The sequence below is a fragment of the Elgaria multicarinata genome, chromosome 19, assembly GCF_023053635.1.
Source record: "Elgaria multicarinata webbii isolate HBS135686 ecotype San Diego chromosome 19, rElgMul1.1.pri, whole genome shotgun sequence".
NCBI lineage: Eukaryota > Metazoa > Chordata > Lepidosauria > Squamata > Anguidae > Elgaria > Elgaria multicarinata.
Genome location: NC_086189.1, coordinates 18,155,723 through 18,171,014, shown reverse-complemented (window position 1 = coordinate 18,171,014; position 15,292 = coordinate 18,155,723). Strand labels below are relative to the sequence as shown.

The 15,292-nt window shown below is 50.6% G+C and overlaps 2 protein-coding genes across 2 annotated transcripts; one reads left to right on the top strand and one right to left on the bottom strand.

Annotated features, from left to right (window-relative positions):
- Positions 1 to 231: 231 nt before the first annotated feature.
- On the top strand, positions 232 to 6,866 carry HSPA5 (heat shock protein family A (Hsp70) member 5). The gene is made up of 9 exons (XM_063144881.1): positions 232 to 318; positions 2,273 to 2,429; positions 3,182 to 3,413; positions 3,590 to 3,727; positions 3,971 to 4,083; positions 4,183 to 4,573; positions 5,130 to 5,367; positions 5,579 to 5,746; positions 6,116 to 6,866. Exons 2-9 carry the CDS (start codon positions 2,314 to 2,316, stop codon positions 6,682 to 6,684), a joined length of 1,965 nt encoding a protein of 654 aa, XP_063000951.1. The 5' UTR covers positions 232 to 318; positions 2,273 to 2,313; the 3' UTR covers positions 6,685 to 6,866.
- Positions 6,867 to 8,613: 1,747 nt separating this feature from the next.
- Positions 8,614 to 14,281, bottom strand: RABEPK (Rab9 effector protein with kelch motifs). Its single transcript, XM_063144523.1, has 7 exons — positions 14,153 to 14,281; positions 12,957 to 13,117; positions 11,960 to 12,112; positions 11,266 to 11,427; positions 10,143 to 10,292; positions 9,675 to 9,824; positions 8,614 to 8,891 (listed from the first exon to the last, which is right to left on the bottom strand). Exons 1-7 carry the CDS (start codon positions 14,224 to 14,226, stop codon positions 8,614 to 8,616), a joined length of 1,128 nt encoding a protein of 375 aa, XP_063000593.1. The 5' UTR covers positions 14,227 to 14,281.
- Between the last annotated feature and the right edge of the window lie 1,011 nt (positions 14,282 to 15,292).

The following is a 15,292-nucleotide window of genomic DNA, read 5'->3' as shown; positions in this document are numbered from 1 at the left end:
CGCGGGCGGGCGGCAAAGAAAAAAAGGGAGAAGGGAAGGAGAGAGACGCGGCCGAGGGCGGGCCCCGAAACGTCACGAACCGGGCGGGCCAATCGGCGACGGCCAGCTTGGTGGAGAGCGACCAATCGGGAGGCTCCAGCGAGCGGACAAGGTCCAATCGCAAGCCTCCACGCAAGGCTGCGGGAAGATATATAAGCGCCGAGGCCCGCCTAGGCCCGAGTACTCGATTGAGCTTCAGGCCGGGGTAGAGATCGGCAGGGAGGGCGCAGAGCCAAGGCGCGGCGGATCGTGCGGACGGGCATCGCGTGGCAGTCAGAGGTAAGGCCTGGCGCCGCCGGGGCCTTGGGCGGAGGGGTGGGGGCTTCGTTGGTCCCTCCCTTGACTACAGCGCCCATCATCCCCAGCCTGCATGGCCTTCCCCCCACCCTCCGTAACCTGGCTCCCTCCAAAGGGGTATCACACAACCCATCAACCCTAGCTTGGATATATTCCGTCTTCAATAATCTATGCCTGCTTTTCCCCAACTTCGCCCTTGCTGGACTACATTCCCCATTATCCCCAGTTACCGCAGACAACTCTTAGCACTCTTCCCCCCCCCAACAAGCTGGCGCCTTCCAGAGGTGCCGGACTACAGCGTCCATCACTCCCCAACCACTATAGACAGCACCTTGTGCTCTTCCCCCCCCATCTGGCACCTTACAAAGCTATTGGATTGCAGTCCCCATCATCCCCAGCCACCGTGGACAGCGCCTCAACTTCTTTGCCCAAACCTGGCAGCATCCCGGGGGGGGGGCTCTACTTCCCCATCATCCTTTGCCAGCCTTGCTCGGTATGATGGGACCTGTAGTCCAGCGTCTTCTCTAGATCCCCATTATTTCTTCTTCTCTCTCTTTTAATTTCTTAACTTCCCTGAAACCTACATCACAGAGAAATGCCTTTGAACAGACTGCCCCAATCTGGGGGATTGTGGGAGATGTAGTCCAACACATCTGGAGGACCCCAAGATGGGGAAGCCTGCCTTAGAGCAAATAAAAGGGCTTTTAACAGCTGTTTGGCTTGGCCTGGCCGTTCTCCCCCTCTTGTGGTCCATTTGGCCTCTTCCAAGGAAGAGCGAGGGAGTCCAAGACTTGGAAAAAGGAGGGGGGTCATTAAGCTTCAAAAAGAAAAGGCCCACTTAAACACGTACAAGTTTAATGCCTCGATGCCTTGTCTCCTGCTCGGGTTTGGGGGGCATTGGGAACAGCTGTCATAGCTCTGTGGGTGCACTAGTTAAGGTCTGCTCACCCTGCTCCGTTTGCCCCCGTGGTTTTCTTCTATGCGAGGCTGCAGTGATTATGTGTCATCTAGGCTTAGAGTGACTCCATATGCCAAGAATTTAGGGGGGAAAGAAATGGAAGAGCGAGTGTTTGTGTGAATAGAGCAGCCTTCCCCAACGTGTTACCCTCCAGATGTGTTAATGCAACTCCTATCAGCTGGGGTGAAGAATTATGGACAGTTGGAGTCCAAAATATCGAGAGGCAATCCCGTTGGGTAATTCTGGTATAGAGGATGTTGCTGGTCCAGGAATGAGGACTGGATTGCTTTGCTTCTGGGGCTTGGGACTGTTTGGACCACATACAAGGCTCATATGACCTTCTGTTTTCAGGCTGGGTGAATGCAGCATGCACTTGTTGGCCTCCCCTGTACCCACCGTCCCAAACTTGGTGCCCCCCAGATGGGTTGGGCTGCAACTCCCATAATTGTGGCTGGCAATTATGGGAGTTGGAGTCCAACCCATATAAGGGTAACAGAAAAGCTTCTGTATAAAGAATGCTGATTTTTCACCCTCCCCGCCTCTCTCTCTTTTCAGGGGTTGTATGTAAAAGTTACTAAAAGAGTGGGTTGGGCCTCTGTTCAAATGCAATCATTCCTTGCCAAGTGACTGGACCGCCAAGCTAGCAGGCTTTGAGGAAGAAACGAACGTCATTTCCTCTGAGCCTTTTGCTTCCTTTCCTGTGAATAGAATTTTTTTCTAGGCCTTGAGTGAGATTGTGGGCCAGGGGGGCTGGGCTGACACAGCACGTGTTGTTCTTTTTTGATGCCTGAAGTCTTAACTTTACTGATGAAAATAACTATTTTAAAGCTTCTGCCTCTTTTGCTTCTGCTGCAGTCTGGATCTTTGCAGGACCAGGGATACTGCTATGTATTGCTCCCACTTTGAGAACATTCCCTGGTGTTCTGTGGCCTCTTTTGGCCTAGTATTGCAATTGACATTTGGCTTCTCTTTCCACAGTGTTTTTTTAGCTGGTGTGTGAGACGTAACGTGAGGACAGCATGAAGTACCTTCTTGTTTGCCTGCTGCTTGTCGGCAGCGTGTTCGCTGATGACGATGACAAAAAGGAAAATGTGGGGACCGTTGTTGGCATCGACCTGGGAACCACATACTCCTGGTATGTAGAAGAAGGGACCATACTTCCTTTTAAACTACTATGTGGGCCCTTGCCTTGAGCAGTTTATGGCAGCCTTTCCCTTAATGTGGCACCCTCCAGACACTTTGGGGCTACAGCTCTGAGGATTCCTGACTGTCGGCCATGTTGGCTGGGACTGATGGGAGTTGGAGTCCAAAACATCTGGAGGGCATCAGGTTGGGGAAAGCTGGTTTATGGTCTGATGTATACTGGTTGCAAAATACAGATAAGATCTGATGCAGGAACAGTGAGTCATATTACTGAATTAGTGTAAAAACTTGGAATTGTATATCCACTTTAGCGTTCTTGCACAACGTGGTAGTAGCAACACAAGACATACTAGGTACTTAATGAATCGTCGTTCTACTGAGTCTATCTAGCCCAGCACCATCAACACTGGCAGGCAGCAATTCTTCAGGGTTTCAGGCATGTCTTTCTAGTCCTACCTGAGAGATGCCAGGGATTGAACCTGGGTCCTTCTGCATGCAGAGCAAGGGGCTCTGTCACTGAGCTATGGCCCCACCGCATATTCCTCTGCAAATGATTACATGACCGTGTTTCCAGTACTGCTACTAAAAACAAGAGCCTTGGTCTGAAACATCAGGGTCGATCCAAGCAGGCTATAAGGCTCTAGTTGACTTGCATCATCTCTTCACAGAAGCAAGTTCTTAACTAGATGCGTCTTACACCTGTCTTGCTGTCAGTCTATTGATGACTTCTATTCTTTTCCACAGCGTTGGTGTCTTCAAGAACGGGCGTGTGGAGATCATTGCCAATGACCAGGGCAACAGAATTACTCCCTCCTACGTGGCCTTCACTCCAGAAGGAGAACGTCTTATTGGGGATGCAGCTAAGAACCAGCTGACCTCCAACCCGGAGAATACAGTTTTTGATGCCAAACGTCTCATTGGGAGAACGTGGAATGACCCTTCCGTGCAGCAGGATGTCAAATACCTGCCTTTCAAGGTATGCATTTTATCCCGTCTGTTTCTGTTGGGTTTTATATACTCTCTGAAGTGCGTTTTTGTTCGTTTTTTTTTAAGCTTGCAGCATGCGCAAAAGAATCCCGAAATCGCATTGTTAATGTTGTCAGTGTGATGATTCAAGTTTGTAACCATGTTCAATTCTATTTCTCTTAACAGGTAATTGAAAAGAAGTCGAAACCTTATATTCAGGTTGATATTGGAGGAGGACAAATGAAGACGTTTGCCCCTGAAGAAATTTCAGCTATGGTTCTGACGAAGATGAAGGAGACTGCCGAGGCCTACTTGGGAAAGAAGGTGAGTAACTTGTTTTTCACTTGAAGGAAGCAAACAGAAGAAGCAAGCTTTGTGAGTGTTTTTTACTGGGCAGCCTGTACCTGTTTGCTTTCCTTGGAAGCCCAGCTTGGGAGTGGGGAAGCACCCATTTCTCCAAGTAATCTTGGAAGGACAACCCCTGTTCCCTCCTCAAAACGAGCTCCTGGGTGTTCTTACAGCTTCAGGCAAGAGAAACGGGGCTTAATTCTCATCCTGCTCTTCCAGGTTACTCACGCTGTCGTCACCGTACCAGCTTACTTCAATGACGCCCAGCGCCAGGCCACGAAGGATGCAGGCACCATTGCTGGATTGAACGTCATGAGAATCATCAATGAACCGTAAGTCATTTGAATGAAAAGTGAGCTATAAACGCTTTCAGTGAAGTCTTGAAATGTGCCGTGGAGGTCCAGAGTGCTAACACTGCCTCTTCCTGACAGTACTGCTGCTGCTATCGCTTATGGCTTGGACAAGAGAGAAGGCGAGAAGAACATCCTTGTCTTTGATTTGGGGGGCGGGACCTTCGACGTCTCCCTCCTCACCATCGACAACGGCGTCTTTGAAGTCGTGGCTACCAACGGCGACACTCACCTGGGTGGGGAAGACTTTGACCAGCGGGTGATGGAGCACTTCATTAAGCTGTACAAGAAGAAAACCGGGAAGGACGTCCGCAAGGACAACCGAGCCGTTCAGAAGCTCCGACGAGAAGTGGAGAAAGCCAAGAGAGCCCTCTCCTCTCAGCACCAGTCCAGGATTGAGATTGAGTCCTTTTTTGAAGGAGAAGACTTATCTGAAACCTTGACCAGGGCCAAATTCGAAGAATTGAACATGGTAGGTACCTTGGATTCAGGGCAGAGTTGGATCTACCACTCAGAACAAGGGTGCAAATCCTCAAGTCCACAGGCCAAATCCGGCTTGCTTGTGGGGAGGGTGTGCAAACACATCCCTTTGGGGTTCTCGAGGTGGCCACTTCCCCCTTACCTCAGCTGCTAATTATTTGGTTGTTTCCTGGCTTTTTCAGTTTCTTTCCAGTAGTACAGGGTTTAAGTTACAGTTTGCTGGTAGTTTGGAATTGAGCCCTTGGACTCAAAGAGGCTCAATTTCCCTGGAAAGCACTTAGGGTTACAGAAACATGACTGGTTCCCAAATTTGTAACCCATTTGGGAGAATTACTCTGTTCCATTTCAGGCACCGTACCAATCAAATTACATTAGCAGCTGAATAAAATAGCTGTTCAGACAAGGTTTAGTTCATAACGTTTTGGCGGCTTCCAAAAATGAGATGCTATATAGTGGAGTTGGCCAGTCTGACCCTGAGCGGCCCTCCCTCTCTGAGGCACTGTCCGCACAGCGACATCCACTCAGTGGCTTTTGAATTCGTCTTGTAGGATCTCTTCCGTTCCACCATGAAGCCTGTCCAGAAAGTCCTGGAGGATGCAGACCTCAAGAAGTCAGACATTGATGAAATCGTGCTGGTGGGTGGCTCAACCCGAATCCCCAAGATTCAGCAGCTGGTGAAGGAATTTTTCAACGGCAAGGAGCCCTCTCGGGGCATCAACCCGGACGAGGCTGTGGCTTATGGTGCTGCCGTCCAAGCTGGTGTTCTCTCAGGAGTGGAAGATACTGGTGAGTGCGGTGGCCTAAACGTTGCCAGAGGTGTTGGGTAGGTCCTCAAAGAAGGACAGCTTGGAGGGGTGAAAAGCCGGCGGGATTGGCATGGAAGCTCCGTTCATGCGTTCCCTTTTGTCTTTAGAGTGGCAGCAAATCCAGCTATAGTTGGGAGAGGTCAGGCGGTAGTGCTTTTATTGGCTGTTGCTTTAACCTTGTTCTTCCTCAGGTGACCTGGTGCTCCTCGACGTCTGCCCTCTAACTCTGGGCATTGAGACGGTCGGCGGAGTCATGACCAAGCTCATCCCAAGGAACACGGTTGTCCCCACCAAGAAGTCGCAGATCTTCTCCACTGCTTCCGATAACCAGCCGACGGTGACAATCAAAGTCTGTGAAGGTAAACGGACCGCCTCCTGTAGACACGGGTGTTTCCTGTCTCGTGTGAGCCAGAAAGGCGTGCGTCAGCCCCTTTGTGGGGGACGCTAATGTGCTAGGACGTAGGGCAGCCTGCCTCACTGTAGCACCCTTTAGATATTTCAGAGTGCAATTCCCATCATTCGCAGATGATGGTAGTTGCAGTCCTAAGCATCTGGAGAGCAGGCAGCAGGTTGGGCACACATGGTGTATGGTCATCCTTCACAGAAATGATAGGAGGAGGACTTTAAAGCATCGCTCCATATTTGCACAGATTGCCTCAGCATAATCTACTGTGATTCCTCCATGTGAACCAGGTCTCTTTTTTTTCCTCTCCCCTCCCCTCTTGCAGGAGAGCGTCCTCTCACAAAGGATAACCATCTGCTGGGGACCTTTGACCTGACTGGCATCCCTCCCGCTCCCCGGGGCGTCCCCCAGATTGAGGTCACCTTTGAGATCGACGTGAACGGGATCCTTCGCGTCACCGCTGAGGACAAAGGCACAGGCAACAAGAACAAGATCACCATCACCAACGACCAGAACCGCCTGACGCCGGAAGAGATCGAGAGGATGGTGACCGACGCGGAGAAATTTGCCGAGGAAGACAAGAAGCTGAAAGAGCGGATCGATGCCCGGAACGAACTGGAAAGCTACGCCTACTCGCTGAAAAACCAGATCGGGGATAAGGAGAAGCTGGGTGGCAAGTTGTCGTCGGAAGACAAAGAGACGATGGAGAAGGCCGTGGAGGAGAAGATTGAATGGCTCGAGAGCCACCAAGATGCCGACATCGAAGACTTCAAAGCTCAAAAGAAGGAGCTGGAAGAGGTGGTCCAGCCCATCGTGGGCAAGCTCTATGGCAGCGCAGGGCCCCCACCCCCCGGCGAGGAGGAGGAAGCGGCGGGGGAGAAGGATGAATTGTAGGCCGTGGCTTCCTGAACGTTGGACACGCTGTAAATATTGGACTCTGAACTTTTGTTTAAACTATTGAACTCTAGATCTGGAATGTGACCAGAATCTTCACTCAAGTGGAGTTGGAAATGCTAGCCCGAAGTGGCTGTTTACTGCTTTTCGTTAGCAGTTGATAAATGTCCGGGCGGGGGGGTGGGGGGGGAGAGGAGAGGTTAACTTACCAGGAGGAGGGGGCATAGAAGTGTTCACCTTGAAACCATTCTATTTAACAAACTGGGTCGTGTGCGTTCTGTGGAGAACTTTTCTACCCTCCCAAGTGACAACAATAAATTTGTTACTTACACTGGATTTGGGTCAAGTTAATACGCAATTGCACAAAGGCTGTGGGGAGACCAGGTCTTGCATAGCTGTGCCTGGCAGCTCCTGTCTACAGGTTCCCTGATACACGAAGCATCAGGGGCTTCTTTTCTCAGAGCAGAGTATCAAGCTGGCTACAGCTAAGGCTGCTTCTCACACACCCCTTCAGCAGTTGATAGTGGATTTTAAACCCACTGTCTTATTTAAAATCCACTGTCTATCAAAACACCACAAGACTCAGTCAGGTTAACTTCTCCTTTTCGTGCCTGGAGAGGATTATGAGTAACAAGAACGACGAAGCGTCCTGTGGCACCTTGAAACTCATACACTTAATTCTGGCATAGACTTCTGTGGACAGTGTCCATGAAAGCTTATGTCAGAATAAGGTGCCTCGAGACTGTACTTGTTACAACAGACTTAGTACGCTTAGCCTTCTGGAAGTGGTTATCCAGGGAGAATGAGGCTTACAGGTTGGGTATGTTTTCTGTTGCTTCTTTGAGTGGCAGCTTTGTGATCAATAGCTCCCCTGTGAAAGATGCAGCGTAAAACCAATATAATTAGAGTCATTCAAGAGGCAGCTGGACAACCATCTGTCAGGGATGCTTTAGGGTGGATTCCTGCATTGAGCAGGGGGTTGCACTCCATGGCCTTGTAGGCCCCTTCCAACTCCGCTATTCTATGAATTTGTAAGGCAGAGCTTACTTGAATCTTGACCCTCTCTGTCGCTTGAATCCTGTCCTAGCTTCTGCCAAGGGTTTAGGTGGGTTTTGACAGCTGCTGTGCTTCTCTCCAGGTATTCCACACACAATGCAAAGGTTAAAGGTGTTGAATTTGGGATGTGAGGAAGAAGTACTTGTGAGGCAGAGCCTCCACTTTTATCTTACACATATCCTTAACTTTGACATCTTTTCCCGCCCAAGCTTTGAATTTGCTTTTGGAGCACCGTCTAGAAGCCTTTTAAGTGCTAGCAGCCCTTGCCGATTCAGGGGGTCAGCGATGACAGATCGGACCAAGGAGCAGTGAAACGGAGATTATCGGTGTGCTCTAGAGACAGCATGAAGTTTGGGAGAAGTACAAGACTTTTAAAAGCTGAGGTTAAAAAGGGAAAGGACTCGAAAAGCTCAATCACTGAACAATGTCAGGAAACAATTTAAAATGTCTACTTAACAGAATAGCCTGTTACAGAGCAGCATCACGATTCAACTGCCGTCCAACACAGCCTTGACTTTTGGCTCTTCTATGCTAGGAGGTTAAGCAGAAGGTTATATCTCCAGAAGTTTTGGATTTCCAGAGGTTCTTGCTGCCATGAGAAGGTGGACTCACTAAAGAAGGGGATCCCCACTGGGTGACTTGCCCCAAGGGCTCCCAAAATCCTGGAGCTGGTACTCTGCCCAGCGTCCAGAAATTGCAAATACTCTAGACGAGCCAAAACTTTAAAATGCAACACAGATACGGAATTTCTGGCCCTACAGCACACAACCTGGATTGCTGGTGCAAAGTTTGAACGTAATGAGCAGGCGGGAGAGCCAGACCGATAATTATGACCATCAAACACCTGAATTGTTTAAACGAACTTTATTATTATTACTCAAGGAGGCTTACCACAGTGTCCCTATAAATCTCCCCTTTCATATCCATTCCGCCAAATATTAAGCAAAGGTGCACCAGGTGCTCTGCTGGACAGGCCTTCTTGAGTTGACTCTCTGGGTCGGAGCGCTCCGTGGCTTCCGTGCGGCCGTTGTCCCCTCCGGCAGCCTTTTCGTCGCCCGGAGATGCTCTCCATGGAATCACACACATAGAATGGTCCAGCCGTCCCGGGGGTAACGGGGAGTTGAACTCTACACGTGTCCAGTGGCCTTTTTCTGCAGGGTTGATTTTTATTTTTCAAAAGAGAAAATTGTGCGTTTGTTTCTTTATGAATTGTCTTCTGGCCAAAACTGGGCCTCCGAGGACAGGCTTCTAACTCAGAGCTATGCTGGCTGGGGGATTGTGGGAGTTGTAGTCCCAGACACCTGAAGGACAGCAGGTTGGAGATGGCTGATCTACAGGCTAGGGAAAAGCCAGGTGGGTGGCAAGGGTAGGTATAATTGGGCACCTGTGAAGGGCCCACACTCCAGCAAGGGTCCTCAGCGGCTGCTGCGGCTGCTCTTCTCCATTGCCAACTGCTCGTTCTCCTGCCCCTCACTCCGGTCCAGGCAACGGTGGTGGTGAGGAGGAGGAGCAGGAGATCCGTGATGAAGAAGAGGGGGAGCAAAGGCAGCTGGGGACCACGGCAATGAGAAGGTAAATTCAGGAAGGGGGGCCCCACAGAAGATGTTCTCCTCCAAGCGCCCTCCAAAACCAGGAACAGCCCTCCTGGGGCAAACGGTTTGCAAAATCTAAAGCAGGAAGTAGCAGCTGCATGTACGTTAAAACATCACCGCTCAACGGTGAATTCCTGAACCAAACAAGCTGGAAATATTCATACGTAGCCCCAAAGAAGCCTTCCTCAACTGTATGCCCTCGAGATGCTTTGGACTACCACACCCAGCATTCCCGACCAATGGCCATGCTTGCTGGGGCAGATGGGGCTCAAACGCCAAATGATTTGTTAGGCCCCCGGGTTGCGGCCGGCTGCTCTGAAGACATCAGAAGGGAAAACCCACCTATGTGATATTTGTACATCGTGTTCAGCGCTCCCGTCGGGTCCATTCCGCCGAAGATGTACAGGTGGTCTCGGAAAGCCGCTGCTGCGTGGGCCGCCCGGCCTCCTGGGACAGATCCGGCGGCCGGCAGCGTCTCCCACTTCATGTCAGCTGCAAGCGGAGAAATTGGTCGTCAACCTTTCACCTGTCAGAAAGCTAAAGCGAAACAGAGCTTGAAACGCACCTATAGATCCGGGTGCGCGTTCGGCCAATCTGCAATTTCACCCGTCAAAACCTGAACTCGGTCAAGAAGGCAGAATCATTTGGGGATCACGTCTTTTGTTTAAAAAGAAAAGTTTCTAGTCTTTTCTCCCCCTGGCCCTTTTTCTCTCTCTCTCCATTTCTTTCTTTCTCTCCCACAGAGGCGAACGGCAAAAAAACACACCCACGCACCCCTTCTTGTAATTTGGCACAGCCAACAGAACTTACTGATATCAACGGAGAAGAGGTCGCCGTAAAACGTGTCACTGGCCAAGCCGCCGTGTACGAAGAGTCTGTTGTGGACAGCCACCATGGCGTGGCCGTGCCGAGGAGCGGGAGGGTGGCCGTGTACCTCTGGCTGTGACCAGGACAGCGTGGCTACGGGGGTGAGAGTTCGTGCATCAGGGCGAGGGCAGGAACAAGAGCTCTGAAACAGCTTTGGTTCATCAGAAGTGCCCAGCTGGATCACACCGAAGGTCCATCTACTCTGTTCACACAGTGGCCAACCAGCTGTCGACCAGGGTCCCACAAGCAGGACATGGTGCTGCAACAGCACCCTCCCACCCATGTTCCCCAACAACACAGGCTTACTGCCTCAGATACTGGAGGTAGCACATAGCCATCAGGGCTAGTAGCCATGGATAGCCTTCTCCAGGAATTCATCCAACTCCTTTTTAAAGCCATCCAAATTGGTGGCTGTTGCTACACCTTGTGGTAGTGAGTTCCATAGTTTAACTCTGCACTTTGTGAAGAAGTCCTCCCGTTGATGTGTCCTGAATCTCCCACCCATCAGCTTCATGGGATAATAACCCCGTTGGGTTCTAGTATTTTGAGAGAGGGAGAAAAATGTCTCCCTGTTCACTTTCTCCACACCAGGCATCATTTTGTCCGACTATCCTGTCTCCCTTCAGCCTCCATTTTTTCCAAGCTAAAAAATCCCAGCTGTTGTAACCTTCCCTTGTAGGGGAGATGCTCCAGTCCCTTAGCTGCTCTTTTCTGCATTTTTTTTTCCAGCTCTACAATATCTTTTTTTAGGTGCAGTGACACAGTAGTCCAAGTGCAGCCACACCACCGATTTGTATAAGGGGAGTATCCCCATTGAAATTAATGAGACTTGAGTTACTCATGGATTGGGACAGGACTACTTTTAAATCAGCTGCCTCCCAACCGTGTGCCCTCCAGATGTTTTGGACTACAACTCCCAGCATTCCTGACCATGGGCCACGGTGGCTGGGGCTAATGGGAATTGTAATCCAAAACATCTGGAAGGCCTTCAAGGCACTCAACCACTGCTTTAATCCATCCAGATGAAGAACTCTTTGACTTCTGAAAAACCGCCAGCCAAACTTACCCGCGTCGAATACATGAAGTTGCTGATCTTTGACCGGATCCGCCCCTTTCTCCCCTCCGCCAAAGACATACAATCGGTCACCAATGGCTGCTGAGGATGTGTGGAACGTGCGAGGGGAGGGTGGCGTGCCGCTCACTTTGGGGCTCTCCCAGGTTCCTGTTCCTAATAAGGATGGCAAAAAAGAGTTTGCAAATGGTGAGACTGAAAAAAAGCAGGGGTTCTAGATATATTCTAGGCAAGAAAATCAAATTACAGACACAGAAAATGCAAACCATGTCTAAAGGTAAAATCCTATGCATGTTTACACGGAAAAAGGTCCTATCATCCTATGCGTGTTTAGAACGAAAAAGGTCCTACCATCCTATGCATGTTTAGAAAAAAAATCCTATCAAGATTATTGATTTATTCCATGGGATTAATTAATTGCATTTCTATACTGCCCCATATCTGAAGCTGCCTGGGCAGTTCAACAACAATGAAAACCACAAAATCCCGCATAAAATGCAAAATAAAATTGAAAAAGTTGAAAACTACAGTATAAAAGGAAAACCAAAATCAAACCCAGCAGCCCTGTGGAGATTTAAAACACAAGACTAGATTTAAAACAGGTTTGAAAGATACGACTAGAACATTACGACAGAAATCTGGAAAGAGAAACACCGCCATCGGGACATGAGGAACCGCGACTGCTTACCAAGGTCCAAAACTTGCACACAATTCCTGTTTCCAGTTTCGCTGGACCCTCCGAACACCCAGAGGCTTGTGGGCCGGCTAGCGGGAATGAAGGCGGCATGTTCGTAGCGTGGAAAGAGCCCTTTCCAGACGGGGGCCGTCCAGCTGTGTGCATCTGCAGTGCAGAAAGACACATCAATTCATAAAAGCATTGGGTGGCTCACAAGTAATCCTGTGCACGTGTACTCAGAAATCGGTCCCCGCTATCTTCAACACAGCTATCCTGTTCCTCTCCAGATATCGTTGACCACCAATTCCATCATTCGCAGCCTGCATGGCAATGACCAAGGATTATGAGACTTGTAGTCCAAAACATCTGGAGTATACCAAGTTGCTTACTGCTACCATGCATTTCTTACCTGACCTTTCGTACCATATGGACTAGGAACTTGCGCCGAGTAAAGCCAACGCTTCAAACGCAGTTAAGTGTTTTGTGCTTACAATTTTTACGCCAGTAAAATCCTGCTCCAAGGTTAGAGAAATTCAGCCATAAGTGACAGCTACCTAGATTTCGATTAAATATAATGAGAACTTCCTGACGGTAAGATCTGTACAACAGAGAACCTGCAACCTGCCAAGGTTGCAGGTTCTCCATTTCTGGAGGTTTTTCAGAAAAGGCTGGACAGCCACCCTTCTCGGATGGTTGAATTGGTTTTCCTGCACATCCAACTCCACAATTCTAGGATATGGAGATGTGAGGTTGGATCCAGACTGACGCTGGATCAACCGTGCTGATGGACGTGGACTTCCCCACCCCCTTCAGGCCCCCGAAAATGCTGCAGAGAGTCAGGAGATCTATTCAGTGGGGTGAGCTGTGGGGTGGGGCAGGAGCCAACCCTTAGTCAGGAATCCAGAGGACTAGGAACCTGCTTTTTTCAGCAACAACAAAATGAAAGCAGAAGTCCTCTGCAGCCAAATCAGCGCTTTCCCCGCAGCACTGACACGCTTTCTTCCCTTACCAAGATCAATGAAGTAAGAATCAGAGAAACTGCCGTTTGGGTTTGCTCCGCCAACAATGAGAATTTTTCCTTTTCTGCTGCCTGGATCCAGGGGAGGCAGATATAAGGCGGTCTGGCCCACCCGGGCACAGGGGCTCTCCCCCAGCGGGAGAAGGGAATACCTGGCAGAGAGAAATAGACTGGGTTCAGACAACACGATAACCAACGGTGGTTTAAATAGTCAACAGTTGCATAGAAAAGGGAATTTCTGCATTTGTACGCTTGCAGCACCTGGTGAAATTCCCTCTTCATCACAAGAGTTAAAGCTGCAGGAGCCCTGCCCTCTAGTAGAGTGACCAGATACAAAAGAGGGCAGGGCTCCTTTAGCATCAGGGCAGCAGAATAAAACTGCATCTTATTTCTGGAATCATGATGATGCTACGATTTAAGGAGAGGTTAAAATGCAACACTGTACATGCTCAGAGGACTTCTTTTCCTTTTAAAATCTGGGTTGGCAAAACTGTTTTTGTTTGCTTTTTTTACTCTAACATCAGGAATTTTGAAGTAGCTGGAGTCTGGCGGGGTGGGGGGTGTCGAAGAGAAATGTTGGTTGCATGCTTCACAGCTGAAATAATATGGCTGTCTAAGGAGATAGTGCGGTGTAGTGGTTAGAGCTCTGGACTGGGACGTGGCAGTGCGGTGTAGTGGTTAGAGCTTTGGACTGGGATGCGGCAGTGCAGTGCAGTGGTTAGAGCTTTGGACTGGGACTCGGGAGAATGGGGTTTGAATCCCCACTCAGCTGTGAAGCTCACTGGGTGACTACCTTGCAGGGCTGTTGTTAGGACAAAATAGAGAGGAGGAGAAGGATCATGTAAGCCACCTTGGGCTGCAAAAGGAAAAAAAAGGGGTTTAAATGTAAAAATAAATAAATAAGGGCAGGATACGGGTCACGTTTCCTTGCAAGATTATTTTTCTCCTCCCCTTTTTATCGGTGGGGGAGAGCATGACGCGGATCGCCCAATTCTTCGATACACACGCGCACAGACATTCACACGTTCAGAGCACACACGCACCGGCTTCCAAGCCCACTTCAGCCTGCCCACCTCCCATCCAAACCCCCAGAAACGCAGCCACGGCCTCGCTTGCACACGCGTCCTCTTTGCACGCGCCCCCAAACGCATCCCCACGTGCAACGCCGCCCCGCATTGGCAACCCACCAGCTGGCGCCTTCGGGGCTCTGTCCGGGCTTCAACTCCCGCAACGGCGTCTCGGATCCCGGCTCGGGCCCCATGGATGCGGAGCGAGGAGGAAGGCGGGGGTGGAGCCTAAATCGGCGCCCCACCTCCTCCCGGGCCCGTTGCTGGGAGACAGAAAGCCCCGCCCCGCCCAGCTACAAAGCAGCCAGGCTCCCCACCCCCTCTTCCTCCCGAGTTGCACCTTTGATCGCCATCCCCACGTGCACCTTTCCTCCTCCCATTCCAGAGGTCAGTTTAGACCCCAGTTTATTATTTATTTGCGGAGAGGGAGCTGTGAAAGTCATGCTGGCGAGATGCTTCTGAGCATAAGCAGACTTCTCCTGCTCCTCCACAGAAGCAGGACTGGGGAGCTAGTACACCGGCCGACTCCAGGATTTGCTGCTCCTTTCCCTGTTGCAACCTGCTCGTTCACCTGCCTCTTGCTGTGGCCTGGACGGAGGAGCCGACCTAATATTTGGCTGCCTGTAGGGCCCCGTGGGGTCAGCGGAGGACTCAGGCCAGGGATGGGGCTCTGGTAGTACCCTTGTTAGGTGACCAGGTTTGGAGGGAATCCCGAAGGCTCCGTGATGCTGCAGAGGTATCAAGGATGCTCCGCTGAGGCCAAGGGTGGGCAGGATCAGGCAGTGGCCCAGGGCCCACAGCCCCACGGGCCCCTGCTAACAAGAGCCCCTTGGAATCGCTCCATAAAGAGGCGAAGACTTTTATTATGGCAAAAGCTGGCGCGTGGAATGCAGTCCCCGAAGTTTATTCGGCCACCATGAACGTGCCCCTTTTTAAGATGCCACCTGGCTCGGTGTGCGCTTGGGGTCCCACACTTTTCATGCTGGCACAGAAGATGGGATTTGGGGGCAGCAACGAGTTTGCAGCAGCCTTCTCCAGCTCCCATCGCCCCCAGGCAGCATGGCTGCTGGGGATGATGGGGTTTGTAGGTCAACACATGTGATTGGAGCGCACCAGACCTGCTAAGCACCTGCAGCTGATCAGGAAGTGAGACCACGTAGGCCAGTTTTGTCGAAACTCTCCTGGGCTTCAGGCAGGCTTCTTCCACAGCTCTACCTGGACATGCCGGGGAACCTGGGCCTTCTGAACGCGAGGCAGGGG

What these genes read in the sequence shown, in the direction of transcription:
- HSPA5 (XM_063144881.1), top strand. Translation starts at nt 2,314, where the DNA reads ATGAAGTACCTTCTTGTTTGCCTGCTGCTTGTCGGCAGCGTGTTCGCT. An exon ending in ATGAGAATCATCAATGAACC is followed by an intron (nt 4,084 to 4,182) that starts GTAAGTCATTTG and finishes TCTTCCTGACAG; the next exon opens with TACTGCTGCTGCTATCGCTT. An exon ending in CTCAGGAGTGGAAGATACTG is followed by an intron (nt 5,368 to 5,578) that starts GTGAGTGCGGTG and finishes GTTCTTCCTCAG; the next exon opens with GTGACCTGGTGCTCCTCGAC.
- RABEPK (XM_063144523.1), bottom strand. Translation starts at nt 14,226, where the DNA reads ATGGGGCCCGAGCCGGGATCCGAGACGCCGTTGCGGGAGTTGAAGCCC. An exon ending in ACTTCATGTATTCGACGCGG is followed by an intron (nt 10,293 to 11,265) that starts GTAAGTTTGGCT and finishes TCACCCCCGTAG; the next exon opens with CCACGCTGTCCTGGTCACAG. An exon ending in CCTCTTCTCCGTTGATATCA is followed by an intron (nt 9,825 to 10,142) that starts GTAAGTTCTGTT and finishes CTCCGCTTGCAG; the next exon opens with CTGACATGAAGTGGGAGACG.